This window comes from Xyrauchen texanus, chromosome 29 (assembly GCF_025860055.1).
Source record: "Xyrauchen texanus isolate HMW12.3.18 chromosome 29, RBS_HiC_50CHRs, whole genome shotgun sequence".
Classification (NCBI taxonomy): domain Eukaryota; kingdom Metazoa; phylum Chordata; class Actinopteri; order Cypriniformes; family Catostomidae; genus Xyrauchen; species Xyrauchen texanus.
Window position 1 is genome coordinate 1,220,378 of NC_068304.1, and position 17,998 is coordinate 1,238,375.

General features: G+C 46.0%; 1 protein-coding gene across 1 annotated transcript in view; it reads right to left on the reverse strand.

The window, feature by feature from the left end:
* The window catches only part of reln (reelin), a 244,660-nt gene that overhangs the window by 52,118 nt on the left and 174,544 nt on the right, over positions 1 to 17,998 (reverse strand). The window contains exon 38 of the mRNA XM_052097389.1: positions 17,809 to 17,991. Within this exon, the coding sequence (XP_051953349.1) occupies positions 17,809 to 17,991 (183 nt within the window). The remainder of the gene's footprint in view (positions 1 to 17,808; positions 17,992 to 17,998) is intronic.

Below are 17,998 nucleotides of genomic sequence, written 5' to 3' on the forward strand. Positions count from 1 at the left end.
ATTGAACAGGAAGTTCTTGCCCCATTTCGCCTTTCTATCAAAGTAATCAGAGAAGTTAAGTTACACCCTGTTATCTCGCATTTGCATTAAGATCCAAACCTTTTGGTTTTATATGTGACTTTTTGGATATTCAAATTTCTTTTAGCCCCAGACTCTGTATTTTAGGCGATGAGGCATTCATCAATATAGGGAATAAACATATAAAAAATTGGCGGGAGTTAAATGTTGATTCCCCGTCTGTCGCTCTCTCCACGTTGTGTCGGAGAAGCGACACTAGGGGTCTCTCTTGAGCGCCGAATATGCCTCTGATCCATTGAAAAAAGGCCAATGAGAAGTTGGCAGTCAGTATTTGCATACCCTGCCCCCGGACATACGGGTATAAAGGCGAGGCAAATACTAGAGTTCATTCAGAAATGGTTGTGCATGCTGTTCGCAGTGAAACATACCCGTTCCTGTATTCCTCTGACGCTACTGCATGCTGTTGGATTGAGGGCGCATTACAGTGTCGATTCTTCTCCTTGAACGGCAGTGCATATTGCCCCTGGGCGCTTCGACAGCGCAGTATAAAAAACTCAGACGAGTTTTAAAAAAAGAGTGATTTTCTTTAAAAGAGCAAATACACAGCAGCGTTGAACGTCCTTTTCAGGACGCGTCTTTGTAAAGATGCCTTTCCGCCCCTGTGTAGTTCCTGGATGCGGTAGAGTGCTCTCCGCTTCAGACGGCCACAGGCGTTGTCTCGTGTGTCTGGGCAGCGATCACACCGAGGCTGCGTTTGTGGATGGTTCATGTTCTCACTGCGAGAACATGACCATGACAACGTTGCGGTCGCGGCTCGCTTACAACCGTAAGCAAGCCACACCAGCCACCCCTCGCATTACTCCTTCTTCCCACGGGATTGAGGATGGTGCGAGTGACGCTGGAAGCGATTCGGTGATGGCAGCGGGTGCGGCTCTGTCGGGTACCCCCCCTCGGACCACCCGTCCCCCGCACGCTCGTTGACTCCCGTCCGTGCTCGAGGCAACAGCAGCTCACCTCACAGCCAGCTTGCCTATCCTCTAGAGCTAGAGGTGGATGAGCTCGCCGCTGCATCAGTGTCTGACGCTGATGACTCCCTTGGGCTGCCGCCTTCGGGCCAGCACGCCCAAGCCGAGGCTGACGCTCAGATGTCTGACATGCTTTCCCGGGCCACCGCCACCGTGGTCTTGGACTGGAATCCCCTGTCCTCCCCACAGCCATCGCGGTTGGATGACTGGTTCCTGGGGTCCCGACGCCGCTCACAGCTGCACCCCCCCCTCGGTCCTGTTGCCAGGGAGGGGCTGTAGCGAGGAGTATGAGGTCATTGAGGCTCATTGCACGATGAGCTGACGTCGCTGTGGAGGGCACTGTTCACCACACGACATCACAAAGCCACACGCTCATCCGCTCTCGCTACCCTCGACGGCGGAGCGGCCCACGGGTACACGACGATCCCGGTGGATAGGGCTGGATAGGGCTGTTGCGCTCCATCTATGCCCCGGAAACCCTACCACCTGGCGCGGTCGCCCTGTACTCCCTTCAAAGGCCTGTAGGACAACATCCTCGCTGACAGCGAAGGCCTACAGTGCCGCTGGACAGGCCGCTTCCGCCCTGCACGCCATGGCCCTCCTGCAAGTCCACCAGGCCAAGGCGCTCAAAGAATTGCATGTGGGTAGCCCTGATCCCGATGTGCTGCAGGAACTGCGCTCAGTGACCGACCTCGCCCTCAGAGCCACGAAGGTCACAGCGCAGTCACTCGGGCAGGCAATGGCCACCCTCGTGGTCCAGGAACGACACCTGTGGCTGAACTTGGTCGAGATGCGTGAGACCGACAAGACTCGCTTTCTCGACGCCCCAGTCTCCCAGTTCGGCCTCTTCGGCGACACCGTCGAGGACGTTACCCAGCAGTTCTCCGCGGTGAAGAAACAGACGGAGGCGATCTCCCAGATCCTGCCCAGCCGCAAGTCCCCCTGCGAAGAAACAACAGGCTGCCCCGCCTCAACCTGGGCCGGAGCAAGGCAAGTGCTTTGAGTCTTTTCTCAGCACCAAAGCCTCGGGATGCACCCTCGCCTCCCAACGGCACATTACCTGCTCCGCCCCGCTGCGAAGCCCCACCGGGTACGTCGAAAATACTCGTCCCCCTTGGTGCCCCTAGCACGGAGATTGGATGCGTGGCTTTCACTTCCCAACCCGTCACGCTGGCTGGCCTGGACCATCCGACTCGGTTACGCAATTCAGTTTGCCAGGACCCCGCCCCCCTTCGCGGGCGTCCGCTTCACCGCAGTGCACGGCGAACATGCCCAATCCCTCCAACCAAAATGAAGAAGGGTTTCTACAGCCCTTACTTCATTGTACCCAAGAAAGGCCGCGGCTTACGACCAATCTTGGACCAGCGAGTTTTAAACCGAGCACTGCTCAAACTCCTGTTCAAAATGCTCACGCTAAAGTGTATCTTAACAGGCGTCCGGCACCTAGATTGGTTCGCAGCAGTAGACCTGAAGGACGCGTACTTCCACGTCCCAATTCTGCCACGACACCGACCCTTCCTACGGTTTGCGTTCGACGGCCAGGCATTCCAGTACAAAGTCCTCCCCTTCGGCATGTCTCTGTCCCCTCGCGTCTTCACGAAAGTCGTAGAGGCAGCTCTTGCCCCGCTCCGATCCGGCATCCGCATACTCAACTATCTCGACGACTGGCTCATACTGGCCCACTCCCGAGAGTTACTATGCACTCACAGAGACCAGGTGCTCAAGCACCTCAGCCACTTGGGGCTTCAGGTCAACCGAGAAAAGAGCAAGCTCACTCCGGTTCAGAGCATCTCCTTTCTCGGCATGGAGTTGGACTCAGTCTCAATGTCTGCACGTCTCACCAACGAGTGTGCACAGTCGGTGCTGAAATGCCTCGCAAAGTTCAAGCCAGGCACAACGGTCCCTCTAAAACTCTTCCAGAGGCTCCTGGGGCATATAGCATCCTCCGCCACAGTCACGCCTCTGGGGTTGATGCATATGAGACCGCTTCAGCACTGGCTTCAGACTCGAGTCCCGAGACGAGCATGGCGCCACGGCACGCACCGTGTGATAATCACCCCCGCATGCTGCCAAACACTCAAACCCTGGACAAACCTCTGCTTTCTACGGGCAGGAGTGCCCCTGCAGCAGGTGTCCCGACGTGTCCTGGTCACTACCGACGCATCCAAATCGGGTTGGGGTGCCGTTTGACACGGGCACGCAGCTGCGGGCCTTTGGAGAGGGGCCCCGTTGCGCTGGCATATCAATTGCCTAGAGTTGTTGACTGTTTTCTTTGCCCTGCGACAGTTCCTCCCATTAATTCGAGACAAACATGTCCTAATCAGGTCAGACAGCACCACTGTGGTAGTGTACATAAATCGCCAAGGCGGCGTACGCTCCTGCCACATGTCACGACTCGCCCGTCGTCTCCTCCTTTGGAGCCAGCAGCGACTCAGGCCACTCACATCCCTGGCAAACTCAATGTGGTAGCGGACGCGCTGTCACGACAACGCTTGCCCAGTGGAGAGTGGAGGCTTCACCCCGAGTCGGTTCAGCTGATTTGGGAATGATTCGGCAAGGCCCAGGTAGACCTGCTTGCCTCCCGAGAGACCTCCCACTTCCCGCACTGGCCGGACAGAGGCTCCCCTCGGGGCAGACGCACTGGCACACAGCTGGCCCACGGGGCTGCGCAAGTACGCATTTCCCCAGTGAGCCTTCTTGCACAGGTGCTGTGCAAGGTCAGGGAGGACGAGGAGCAAGTCACACTAGTGGCTCCATACTGGCCCAACCGGGCCTGGATCTCGGACCTCATACTCCTCGCTACAGCCCCTCCCTGGTAAATTCCCCTGAGGAAGGACCTTCTTTCTCAGGGGCAGGGCACGCTCTGGCATCCGCATCCAGACCTCTGGAAACTCCACGTCTGGTCCCTGGACGGGACGCGGAAGATCTAGCTGGCCTACCACCTAAAATCTTAGACACGATCAACCAAGCCAGAGCCCCTTCCACCAGGCAGCTCTACGCCCTGAAGTGGCGCTTGTTCGCAAATTGGTGTTCTTCCCGGGCTGAAGACCCACAGAGGTGCGCAGTTAGGTCAGTGCTCCTATTCCTGCAGGAGAGGTTGGAGGGGAGGCTGTCCCCGTCCATCTTGAAGGTGTATGTTGCTGCTATCGCGGCCCACCATGACGCAGTAGATGGCAAGTCCCTTGGTAAGCACGACATAATCATCAGGTTCCTAAGAGGCGCCTGGAGGTTAAAATCCTCCCGGCCAAGCCTGTTCCCCTCCTGGAACCTCTCGGTAGTCCTCGCGGGCCTCCAGAGACCTCCCTTTGAGCCGCTAGAATCAGTTGGACTCAGGGCCCTTTTTCTTAAGACTGCCCTGCTGATCGCGCTCGCCTCCATCAAGAGGGTCGAGGACCTGCAAGTGTTCTCTGTCAGCGACACTTGCCTGGAGTTCGGTCTGGCAGACACTCATGTGATCCTAAGACCGCGACCGGGCTACGTGCCCAAGGTTCCTACCACGCCCTTCAGAGACCAGGTAGTGAACCTGCAAGTGCTGCCCCGGGAGGAGGCAGACCCAGCCCCGTCGTTGCTGTGTCTGGTACGTGCTTTGCGTACCTATCTGGACCGCACGCAGAGCTTTAGACACTCTGAGCAGCTCTTTGTATGCTTTGGGGGACAGCGGAAAGGAAACACTGTCTCCAAACAGAGGCTTTCCCACTGGTTAGTAGATGCCATTTCACTGGCTTATCACACTCAGGCCGTGCCCCCCCTTTGCGGGTCCGAGCTCACTCGACAAGGAGTGTTGCGTCCGCGTGGGCACTGGCCAGGGGTACCTCCCTGGCAGACATTTGTAGAGCAGCGGGTTGGGCAACACCCAACACCTTTACGAGATACTATAATCTCAGGGTTGAGTCAGTTTCATCCCGTGTTTTCTCAGGTCCGAGCCAGTAGAACTCGGTAAAACGCTGATGGGCTGACCGGGTGAATCGCTTGCATATACGCCCTTTCCCTTGCTTGAGGTAAAACTGTGCGTCTTTTTTCCCAGGAGATTTCACTCAACTCGAATCCCTGGTCGATTCCTCCCTAGCCCTCATGGGTCCGCAGTTCGGCGGAGGAACTTGCCGACCCAATCCACTGCGGTTACTCAAATCAACCCTGCACTGGAATAGGTGCTCCACAGGGTGAGGACTCCTAAGCGGACTCCCCCTGTGTGTATTTTCCGCGATATGGTCCCCTTACGAGCGGACCCGCGTTTTCCTTGGGTAAGTTCCGGCTGCCCTTCCGGCTGCCCCTCGCTGAGGCTGGATCTACCACCGCGCCACTTCCACGTGTCGCCTAAAAACACATGTGATGTATTCACCACCTTACCTCCCCAGCTGGGTAGGGGTGGTCTCCACAGGGTCTTTTCCCCCTGAAAGAATAGGAAATTGGGTAAGACCCCCTTCCCTCAGTGCGTGTAAGGGCCCCGGCTGTCTATCGCTCTATGCGAGAAACATAGAGAGAAAAGAGGCCCAGCCAGGCTTGGCCCGTTCCCAGGTTGGCAAGCGTCGCCTTCTTCCCCTGCCTAGGGTAACCATAAGGATTCCGACGATTTTCTGGGGCATTTGGGAAGGGTACGTGCAGTCTGACACAGCCGGTCATATGGCACATAACAAATACCTGCCGGCTCCTGTGTCAGCAGAACACGTACACGGCTCAGCGCATGGCGGATTTAAATTGGACCCCTAGTGTCGCTTCTCCGACACAACGTGGAGAGAGCGACAGATGGGTAACGTCTAGGTTATGGATGTAACCTCCATTCCCTGATGGAGGAAACGAGACGTTGTGTCTTCCCGGCCACGTCGCTGAGCCGAACCGCTGTAGTGGCCAGAACCATTTCCAGCTCCTCAGAAAAATCCTGAATGAACTCTAGTATTTGCCTCGCCTTTATACCCGTATGTCTGGGGCCGGGGTATGCAAATACTGACTGCCAACTTCTCATTGGCCTTTTTTTAATGGATCAGAGGCATATTCGGCACTCAAGAGAGACCCCTAGTGTCGCTTCTCCGACACAACGTCTCTTTCCCTCCATCAGGGAACGGAGGTTACATCCGTAACCTAGACGTTCTATGCATTTATGTTCAGCTTTTCAGTGTTCGATGTAGGAATCAATAAAAATGTTAATCATAAAGGTTTTAAAAATGTTTTAATTATATTCATGCTCATATATCTTCCTCGGATAATGCATCACCCTCAGTCATTGACAAATATTTTGATCAGTTTAAGGGAAGTAAAAATTTGTTATCATTAATCTATGAATTGTTACAATCCATCAGCTTCTGTAAAGACACTTAAAGACCAATGGGAGAAAGTTGAAATTCCTGAGGATATTTGGCAGAATATTTTAGAAGATATTAATAAACATTCTATTAACTCTAGACACAGCCTCAACCAGTTTAAGATAATCCACAGATTACATTATTCTAAAAAGAAACTGCATAAGATTTGTCCAAATATCTGTGATAAATGCAATTCAGTTGATGCTGATCTGTCTCATAGTTTTGATTTCTGCTCCAAGATACAGAGTTATTGGTACAAATGTTTTTATGAGCTTTCAGAAATACTCAGTGTTCGAATTAAACTAGATCCTGCATTCATCATTCTGGGACTTTATGACCTTACACATACTCTAAGCAGAGCACAACACAAGCTGCTTGCATACAGTTTAATTACAGCCAAGACGCTGTTACTGCTTTTCTGGAAGAAAAATTAGGTCCCTACTGTCAAATTATGGCTTAAAGAATTGATGCATACTTTACACTTGGAACAAATTAGATACCGTCTGAAGGGTAAATTTGAACAGTTTCTTTTAAGATCTGGCACCTTTTATCTGTTACCGTAACACATCACTCTAGCAATGTAATGCATTAGTATATTTTCACCATACCTTTTTAATTTCAATGTAGAATAGTCCTGGTAAAGGTAGGGATATACTTTTAAGAAGATTGTTGTGACTATTATGCAGTTTTTGTTTTGTTTTTCCTCTTTAAATGTGTTTTTCTTTGTATATATACTGTATAAGTATACACAAAGGGAAATGGAATCTGTAAAGTTGGTAATCCTATTTTAAATTCTGTTTTAAAAAAAAAACTAAATCCCCCTTCATATTGAAGAATGGGAAAGAAGAGACGTTTACAACAACCACGTATGGTTAGGAAATGTAACAATGACACGACATACAGGATAGTGAACACTGCACAACACTCACTGCAACACAGCATAGAAAGCGATCAAAACAGTCAGCGACTCACAGAATAAAGAAATGCCACAAGCCGTTAGTGAACATTCAATCACAGTGTTTAGAAGGAAAAAAGCCAGACAGTGGGTATAGAGACCAGCTCCCATCATACCATGACACAAACCCCAAGGGCAGGGTTGGGCCTCATGTATTCAGATACAAGACAAAGGCAGGCCTAACACAGTCATAAAGCCTGACCGAGGCCCACAAAAACAAAGTCATAAATCTTGCTGATAAAAAAATGTGCCAAAATCAAACAAAGGTAGTACAAAACCGACTACAAATCCCAAGAAGCCATGCTCACTTTACAACTGTGTGAAATTCCAAAGGATTGAACTCTCAACTCCTATTGGATGAGGCACTCAACAGAACGCACCTCATCTATGATGTCATCAGGAGTAGAAACACCTCGGAAATCGTTCTCTGCCCTGCATCCAGTGACTGTGCATAGAAGCAGTTAATCGCTGCTCTCAGGTGTTGCCTCGTTGCACAAGGAAGTAACGTGCAACTTGAAACTGCGGCCATACAATCTCCATCTTGCTGGACGAGTTGAGATTACATTGTGTTCCACCAAACACTGTAACGGATCTGAAGAAGACCGCCAAGCAATCTTCGTCCATTTGCCTGCAGAAGTGAAGAAAGAAGAATTCACTTTCCTGCATAAGGGAAGCCAAGTCAAACCAAGTGAAAAATCCAAAAACCTCATCAAATAGGTGGTTAATAGCCCATTGCGATATGGGAACGTGTCCGAGGGTCCCTGTACCCTGAGCGCCAGCCTCAGAAAATTTTTCGGGGCCCCGGGGCGGGCGCCCATTCGTTCGGGGGGTCCGACGGGGAAGGTCTGTGACGTGGAGGACCGCCTCGGGCGCAGTGGACCCCCGCCACGGCGTTTAAAGGAAGACCCCCGAATATAGCCTCTCCAGTGCAGTTCAGCCTTTACCCACGTGAGGGCGGCCTCACGTCCCACCTCTGGCTCGAATGAATGGGCGCCTTCTCCATTCATATCGATGGCAATCGGGCGCCTCTCGGGGCAGGGCTCTCCCTCGTTCCATTTGTTGCAATGTGTTCTTTTAATGGGAGAGTGGGACGCTGTCCATGGACCCATTATCATCCCCTGACCCACTATTTTACCCAAACTGACCAGTGAGACCCCCTGACCACCCTGGGGCGGGCTGTCCACGGACCCATTATCATCCCCTGACCCACTATTTTACCCAAACTGACCAGTGAGACCCCCTGACCACCCTGGGGGGCTGTCCACGGACCCATTATCATCCCCTGACCCACTATTTTTCCAAAAGTGACCAGTGAGACCCCCTGACCACCCTGGGGGGGCGGGGCTGTCCACGGACCCATTATCATCCCCCTGACCCACTATTTTTCCAAAAGTGACCAATGAGACCCTCAGACCACCCAGGGGGGGGAGGTGGGGCTGTCCACGGACCCATTATCATCCCCCTGACCCACTATTTTTCCAAAAGTGACCAATGAGACCCCCAGACCACCCAGGGGGGGGGGGGGCTGTCCACGGACCCATTATCATCCCCCTGACCCACTATTTTTCCCAAGTTGACCAGGGAGACCCCTTGACCACCCTGAGAGGGCGGGGCTGGCCACGGACCCGCTATATGCCCACTAACCATCTATTTTGCACACAAACTGAGTCAACCAACAGACTAACTGTCCATTAGCAATTAATTGCATAGCTGTATGTCCACCAACAGACTAACTGCCCATTCATTTGATTGTAAGTGGGACCACCCACGAACAATTTATTCAACAGGTTATCTGCCCATTAGCAATTGATTGTATAGATATATGTCCACCAACAGACTAACTGCCCATTCATTTGACTGTAAGTGGGACCACCCACGAACAATTTATTCAACAGGCTATCTGCCCATTAGCAATTGATTGTATAGATATATGTCCCCCAACAGACCTCTGCCCATTCATTTGACTGTATATGGGACTACACACATGCAATTTATTTGCATTGGATGAAATCATTGAATTTGATCCAGAAGTTATAAAAATGCAGTACACCAAGTGATGATTTTGGGTCCATTAAACTGATTGGAAGTGGGTAGTCCCACTTCCAATCTAAGTAATGGGCTAAAAGGATAGACAGACAGACAGACAGATAGACAAACATCCTACAGAAAGATACATACATACATAGACATATATTGGACATATTGAGAACTGCACTGTGCAAAAGTGCTAAAAAGTGGAATTCACAGACAGGGATTGCTGAGATCCCACATACAATTTGTCCCATTAAATTGATTGTAATTGGGACTACCCACATTAAATTAATTTCATTAAGATCGGAGGATGTCGAAAATGTAGTGTGTACCCCTTTAAGGATTTGAGCGCACAAATTTCGACTTCCTCAGATTTTCTTGAAACTCACAAGATAGAAAGAGGAGGCTTAGAGAAGCACAGAAAAAGAGGTTTGAGCACAAAAAGTCTGTCCAGAGCTGAGATCTGGACATCCCACATGCAATTTATTTGCATTGTCTGAAATCATCACTTTTTGGACATGGTTTGTTTAACTCCTGGATCAAATTTATGACTTAAAATCACATTTAGTTGACTGTAGGACTCCCCTGAACAACATAAGCCCTTCAAAAGATAAAAATTCCACTGACAACGAAACCTTCATTTCTGTGAATGGGTCAAATTGGAGTTTGGATATGCATATCTCAGCTCTGGAGAGACTTGGGATGCTGAAACTTGTATTTCTGTTCTTCTCCAAGCCTCCTCTATCTATGGTATACATTTCATTAAGATCGGAGGATGTTGAAAATTTAGTGTGTACCCCTTTAAGGATTTGAGCACGCAAATTTCGACTTCCTCAGATTTTCTTGAAACTCACAAGATAGAAAGAGGAGGCTTAGAGAAGCACAGAAAAAGAGGTTTGAGCACAAAAAGTCTGTCCAGAGCTGAGATCTGGACATCCCACATGCAATTTATTTGCATTGTCTGAAATCATCACTTTTTGGACATGGTTTTTTTAACTCCTGGATCAAATTTTTGACTTAAAATCACATTTAGGTGACTGTAGGACTCCCCCTGAACATCATAAGCCCTTCAAAACATAAAAATTCCACTGACCATGAAACCTTCATTTCTGTGAATGGGTCAAACTGGAGTTGGGATATGCAGATCTCAGCTCTGGAGAGACTTGGGAAGCTGAAACTTGTATTTCTGTTCTTCTCCAAGCCTACTCTTTCTATGGTATACATTTCATTAAGATCGGAGGATGTCGTAAATTTCGTGCGTGCCCCTTTAACTCTTTCCCCGCCAAACACGGAATTTTCCGGGTTTTATGAAAAAACGCTTCCCCGCCAAACACAGAATTTTCCGGGTATCCGTGTTTTAGGTGGTATACGGTAAGGAAGACCCGCACGCATGTTTTGAAAGAGTACGAAACTCTTTGATCAAAGAAACAGACTGCGATCGTCTCAAACGTGAAGTGGAACACCATATTAATACTAAAGCACTTGTTTGATAAAAATGCCTTTTTCTCATCTTTTTGTCCGAAATGTTGTTTTTGACAAAACCTACCTCTGTTTAAGTGGCAATAAAAAAAGAACAAATGAAGATAAAATAAAATAGTTTTTTTTTGCCTGAAAGCAGAGGCTCAGATCTTTATTTTGATATATAGCATCTTCATATATTCATGGAAGAAAATATTCTGCGCGCCATTAAAGTTTAGCGAAAATCATCAAAAACCCTGGGGGTGGCTGGCAACTTTTTTAAAAAACGCTGGCGGGGAAAGAGTTAAGGATTTGTGTGCGCAAATTTCGACTTCCTCAGATTTTCTTGAAACTCACAAGATAGGAAGAGGAGGCTTGGAAAAGCACAGAAACAGAGGTTTGAGCACAAAAAGTCTGTCCAGAGCTGAGATCTGGACATCCCACATGCAATTTATTTGCATTGTCTGAAATCATCACTTTTTGGACATGGTTTTTTTAACTCCTGGATCAAATTTGTGACTTAAAATCACATTTAGGTGACTGTAGGACTCCCCCTGAACATCATAAGCCCTTCAAAACATAAAAATTCCACTGACCACGAAACCTTCATTTCTGTGAATGGGTCAAATTGGAGTTGGGATATGCAGATCTCAGCTAAGGAGAGACTTGGGAAGCTGAAACTTGTATTTCTGATCATCTCCAAGCCTCCTCTATCTATGGTATAAATTTCATTAAGATCGGAGGATGTCAAAAATTTAGTGTGTACACCTTTAAGGATTTGAGCGCGCAAATTTCGACTTCCTCAGATTTTCTTGAAACTCACAAGATAGAAAGAAGAGGCTTGAAGAAGCACAGAAAAAGAGGTTTGAGCACAAAAAGTCTGTCCAGAGCTGAGATCTGGACATCCCACATGCAATTTATTTGCATTGTCTGAAATCATCACTTTTTGGACATGGTTTTTTTAACTCCTGGATCAACTTTTTGACTTAAAATCACATTTAGGTGACTGTAGGACTCCCCTGAACAACATAAGCCCTTCAAAACATAAAAATTCCACTGACCACGAAACCTTTATTTCTGCGAATGGGACAAATTGTATGTGGGATGTCCAGATCTCAGCTCTAGACAGATTTAGGAAGCTGAATTCTCTGTTTATGTTCCTCTGCAAGCCTCCTCTTTGGTATAAATTTCAAGAAGATCGGAGGAAGTCGATATTTTCGCGCAAAAAAACTCAAACCCTAACCTCTTCAATCAAGTAGACGTCGCTGATTTCTCTGCCAGCCCGCCGAGAATCAGCAGCCGTACCGCCCTCAGACAGAGTGAGGAAACTGCCCCCCCATCATCACCTGAGCCTCGAGGAACCGAGTCGGAGTCATGGATGGATGAACACACGTTCTACATGCGTCCCCACGCGATCCAAGTAAGAGGTTAATGTCTGGGCAGAGATAGGATATTTAGGTGTGTTATTCTTGTGGATCAAGTTTATTGTTTGTACAGTTTACGGAACGCCGAGTCCACTCATTGTTGCTAATAATACTGAAGGTATTAATGTAACATACTGTTTTCACAAATAAGAGTTTGCTGTGTTGTAATCTAACCACGTTGGGCTGTTGTGTTTTTACGCCATCGCGGATGAGACCGGTACACTGTGTTTATCCATTAAAGGACCAAAGGCCGTGGGATAGGTTACGAGCCTTTCACCGCGTCTGAGTGATAAACTAACAGTTGCCTTCTCTCCCACGATCGCAAAACAGGCTTCAGCGCCGCCACCCTCTCTCTCTCGTACTAACCACACACACACAACCCCTCCCAAATATTTCCTAGTAGATAACTTTGTGATAAAGCTCAGCTTTGTACCTAGGTTATCGCACAAGCGGAGACACGCTGTAAACGGCGTTCTCTCCACCCACATTCGCGGCCATTCTCTCACGTAACGTACTCTCCACAAGAGTCATGCACGCCATCACACACACACACACACACACACACACACACACACACACACACACACACACACACACACACACACACACACACACACACCGTCCTCTTATGTGTTATGCACTTATTACAGGGACAATCCCCCCGGAGCAATCTGGAGTTAAGTGCCTTGCTCAAGGACACAATGGTGGTGGCCATGGGGATTGAACCAGCAACCTTCTGATTAACAGTTATGTGCTTTAGCCCACTACACCACCACCACGGTTTACTTTGTAGTTGAATGTCGGAAGTTTATTGACTGCATTGTATTGATTATTAATTGATATTATATTTTCAATAAACTTCATTATAATTAAAAGAGAAGTGTTTTGGTTTGTTTTGCATACACATAGGTCAAAGGCTGGCAGGGGATGCCAGTTCTCGAATTCAACCCTTCGTTGTTCCCTTTTTAATCTTGATGATCTACAGACATCAATTTTCCTAAGAGAACAATCTAATATTGAGACTGTTATACTGTCTGGTTATTAGTCCCTGATTACAGGGTGGTGCCCCGTCGACATTAATCCTAATTAATATTCTATTGATTTTGATCATTGACAATTATCTTTGATGATTGTTGAATTTGAAGGATCAACAAGTTAGTGTTAAGTCTAATCAATATTTAATTAATTTTAATAATTAATTATTATCTTTGATAATAATTAATATTCTTTTGAATTTGATTATTGTTGATTTAAAGGATTTAAAAAAAGCTAACATTTAACCACAGACAATCAATCAATGACATCCAAAAACTGTACAAGCTATGGAAACCAAGGACAGAAAGGATGAATGTCTATTCTTCGTGTCTGGCCACCTGACCCATATAATGCAGGCAATTTCCAAATCACTAATGCAGATAGACTGGCTAGACAGCAGAAACAACTTCAGCAGCAAAGCTCTCCCTAGCTCATAACTCATGAAGCATTAGAGAATAGAGCTTGCACGTTCATCTGTGAAACAAGCCAACATGGTCACAGAGTCAAGTTCTATCCCTAAGAAGGAAACTTTCTGCATTAACAGACTCTTTGCCCAATTAATTTTGAGGCCCAAACAATTCACCTGCAAAGCTCTCCCTAGCTTGAAACTCATCAATCATTGGACAAAAGAGCGAGCATGTTCTTTGGTGAAATGTACCAACATGGTCACCTAGACAAGTTGGGTTGGGTGGAATGTGGAGACGTCCACTGCAGCAGCCTTTTAACTAGCTGTCAACCGCTGATATATTCTTTTCTATGTTAATATATCTTCTTCTATCTCAGCTTAATATGCAGAGTTAACCATAAGTAAACCATTTGTAGGTTGATTCTGCCAAAAGTGTAGTACTTTGACATAATAATACGGACATAGCAACATTGGCTCAACAATGGCATGAGTTTGGGGCTGACCAATCTGTTTGTTTGACCAGTGGACAAAGGTATGGTATGTTTGGGAAATTTGTTCAAAAGTTTTTTAAGTTTAGTGTTGCAAGTGGCACAGAAATGACACTCTTCAGCTTTAAAGTCAACATAAAACAACCCATTTTACTTCCCCAATTTGGCTAGAGCTAGGGAGAAGTGGAAGGGCAGGACTTTGAACTGGTATGCAGTTCCTTCAAAGGCAAATATCAAGAAACGCCTGTGATATGGAGCAATTAGCACATAAAAGTAAGCGGCTTTGCATCATGAGTCACGTTGACTCAAGAATTTTTTTTTATGAGACTCAAGTGCTTGGGCCCACTCGCGGCGGGGAACTCAAGCTGTAGTTTCTTGATCACCTAAGATATAACCTGAGCCAACTCAGCATCAGAGATTTCGGTGCAGACTTCCTCCCACTGCTGGGAAACACCAACACATTCATCAGCCAAATTAGACCAGGCCTCACCTATAGAGACAGAGATATAGCATCAACATTTTAATCACCACTGAAAAACGTGATTGTACCCTGCGTGCCGATTGAGGGACGCAGATCATCATTGGTGAATTCAATGGGCGAAGACGCCTGTAGTGGAGGTGGGAAGGCACAAAGTTTTTTTCCAGTGATAATTGCTCCTCAAACTCTCCACCCTCAACATCCTGTCCTCTATCTGCAGAAGTAGTATGGTGATAGGGAGGGGGATCGGCATCATCCTTCAGAAAGAAGGCGAAGCTGCAAGTGAAGTGTCTTGAGATTCATGCGCTCATAGTGAAGGTAATCAATCTCACTATGTGCCACTTCTATGTGGGCTTGGCCCAGGCATATCATGTGGCACTCGTACCCGTCAGACTGGGGGATATAATGCTCACAAGGTTTAAAACATTTGCAAAACTCCATTTTGAAAAATAAGTAATTAAGCAAATGACTCTTATGTGCTTTACCTGTAATAAACACACAATTGTAATTACAAATGCAGCAGATACCGAAATACACTGTTCGTGGGAGCACAAGCAGGGAGGTAGAAAAAAATCCACTCGCTGGTAAGGTGTTCAATATCAATGACAAAGCAAAGGTTGGGAGGTTCAGAGCACGTGAGATGTCTTTGCGACCCTTAAGAGAATAAGTCTGATGAGCACTGTGCTCCGGTTTATATGCCCACGATGAGGTGCGTATCAGGGGCGGAGCATCAAGCACCATCTGCAAATATAGTTGCATGCTTTTAAAGGGCTTCAGATATCATCACTCCTGAGGAGTTCTTCATAGTGTCAGCTAATGAAGCAGTCAAAGTGGCCAACTTGAAAGGTAACTCTGTTCACTCACTTATATATTTGATAAATGCATTCTTGCCACAATGCAACTGACCTGTGCTGTGACATTGTGGGACACAAAGTCTTTGTTAACAATTAATCCAATGCCTTCCTAATATTTCTACTCACAGATGACACATTAAACTGAGCTATACTGAAATGGCACTACAGCATTACTCTAATCAAGCAGGCATAGAAAATGAGATTGCTTAACCCTTTGGGGTCGATGGACGTGCTGGCGCGTCTTGCTGGATTTTTTCACCATTACAGCGGAAACAACATAAAATTCTCCATCATTTTGGGGCATACAGATAAGTGTAAGACATCATTAGAGACTATAAAGGGTCTACTTTTATTTGTGTACCCTCACAATAACAACAAAACCTTGTGCTTTTGTAAAATAAAGAAAATAAAAAGGGTGAGCTTTCAGCTGTCTCTGTGTTCACGAGCATATATCTGAAACACGTCACAGAAATTAACTGAAACTCTTCTGAAACTGTACTTATCAAACAAACATGAAACATATGTCTAAAGAAAGCTTAAAATGTGTACTTTTAAATAAAACAATTCAAATTTAAAACAAATATTCTCCTGCAATGTAATCTGTATGAAACAAAATGATGTACAATTTCTCCTGGCTCAACTAATTATCCTTAATGTGATCAAACCCACAGGTAGAGGGCGCTATTCATACGCTAACGTGCTGAGACGATCAATGCAAATGGTGAATGGCCCAACTGTGCCGTAAAAACAAAGTTCATTCACTTTTCTGCATGTTTGCAAGATTGCACGATACACAGGTGAGGAAACTCCTGGATATTGACAAAGAGTTAACATTTTTCTCAGAAGAAGAGCGGGACTCCAATGAATGTTTGTATTTTGAAGAGAGACTTGATCCAGCCGAGAATACAATTTCAGACGAGTAAGTAATTTAGTTTTCATTAGTTGACATGCCATTAAATATAAACATGTACATATTTTACTAGTGGGACTGTTTCCAGACTTGCCAGCCAGGATTCAGAGTATTGACATTTGAAATATGTCCTAATAGGCAAGTTTTAGTTACATTTAAATGCTGTTTTGGCTAAAGCAGGCATTTAAATTGTATGCTGTATGATAAAAACATGATATTTAATATGATATAAAAATAATATGAATGTTTAGATTATATTTTATCTAGTGTTTATGCTGCCTCATTATCATCAACGAAGCTTGTGCTTGCAAATATGTGTTCAGGTTAAATGAGTAAAATGCACTTTAAATATGCCCATATTAGAAAATCAGCATATTATGATGATTTCTGAAGGATCATGTGACACAGAAGACTGCAGTAATGATGCTGAAAATTCACCTTTGATCACAAATTGCATTTTACAACATATTCAAATAGAAAACTGCTCTTTTAAATTGTAAAAAGAGTTCACAATATCAATGTTTTTACTGTATTTTGGATCAAATAAATGCAGTCTTGGTGAGCATAAGATACTTTTAAATGGTAGTGTAGGTCTAAAATTCTTTATGTAAAGAAATGTATAGTCAGATTACTTCTTTTAACTTAAAACCTGATTTTGAACATTAAGTCTTTCTGTCACATTCCTTTCTGGCCCAGGGGAGGGGCCTTTGTCTCCTCAGGTGTGAATTACAATCAGTATGCCTCCTCGCATATGACTTTTCTAACACAAAGTGTCTTACAAAAGTTAAAGTACTATAATGTTTTGTATGAATAAGTGATCAGGGTGATCATTTTGTCACAAAACCTCAAGGCTACAAGATCCAGTTCTCAAAAGTCTTGTGACAAATTTTGAGTACGTGTTATATGGCCTTATTTCAATTACTTAGAAAAATTGTTTTTCAAAATCCATGCATAAACGTTATATTCTCAAAAATACAAACACACTTGTTGCTCACATATTATTATAGCCCAGTTTGTGCTGAATACAGTGTTATCAGACTTTAGCCATTAATGTGTTTTTAAGCAACTGAAAAAAGCACAAATGTCAAGGCATGTCAAAACTTCTCCAGGGCCCAAAACACCCTCAGACCCCAGATGGTTAAGTATTAATGCCATTTTCAAAGTTGTTCTACTGATCTACCAGCATTAAAAGTCCCAATGTCAAGTGTGATGCCTTCATGTTTCCAGTATCAAGGTCAAAATTACTTAACTGTGAATTTCTCGTTCCCTTTCAGCTTTGCAATGGCTCCAAGTTGGGAGAAACTACTCTTCACAATAGAGTTGTTGAGAGTAAAGTCAAAAAGGTACTGCAATCACTGTATGTATGGTTGTGTGTCGCATAAGTGAGAGTGTATGTTTTGTATGTTTGCGTAACTGTGTGTTTTCTTACCACTGTTGTAAGGCTGCCACAATCTAAAGCGTGTAGCATTCGTCTGTGCACTGGGTGGTAAAGACAAGTGAACAAACAGTGTGTCTGTGGAGGTGGGGAAATAAAACTCGTCTATAAGCAGCCAACTGATGCCTCCATTCACAGAGTACTGCAGCAACACAGAGTGAGACCGCTCAGGCACTCCTGTACA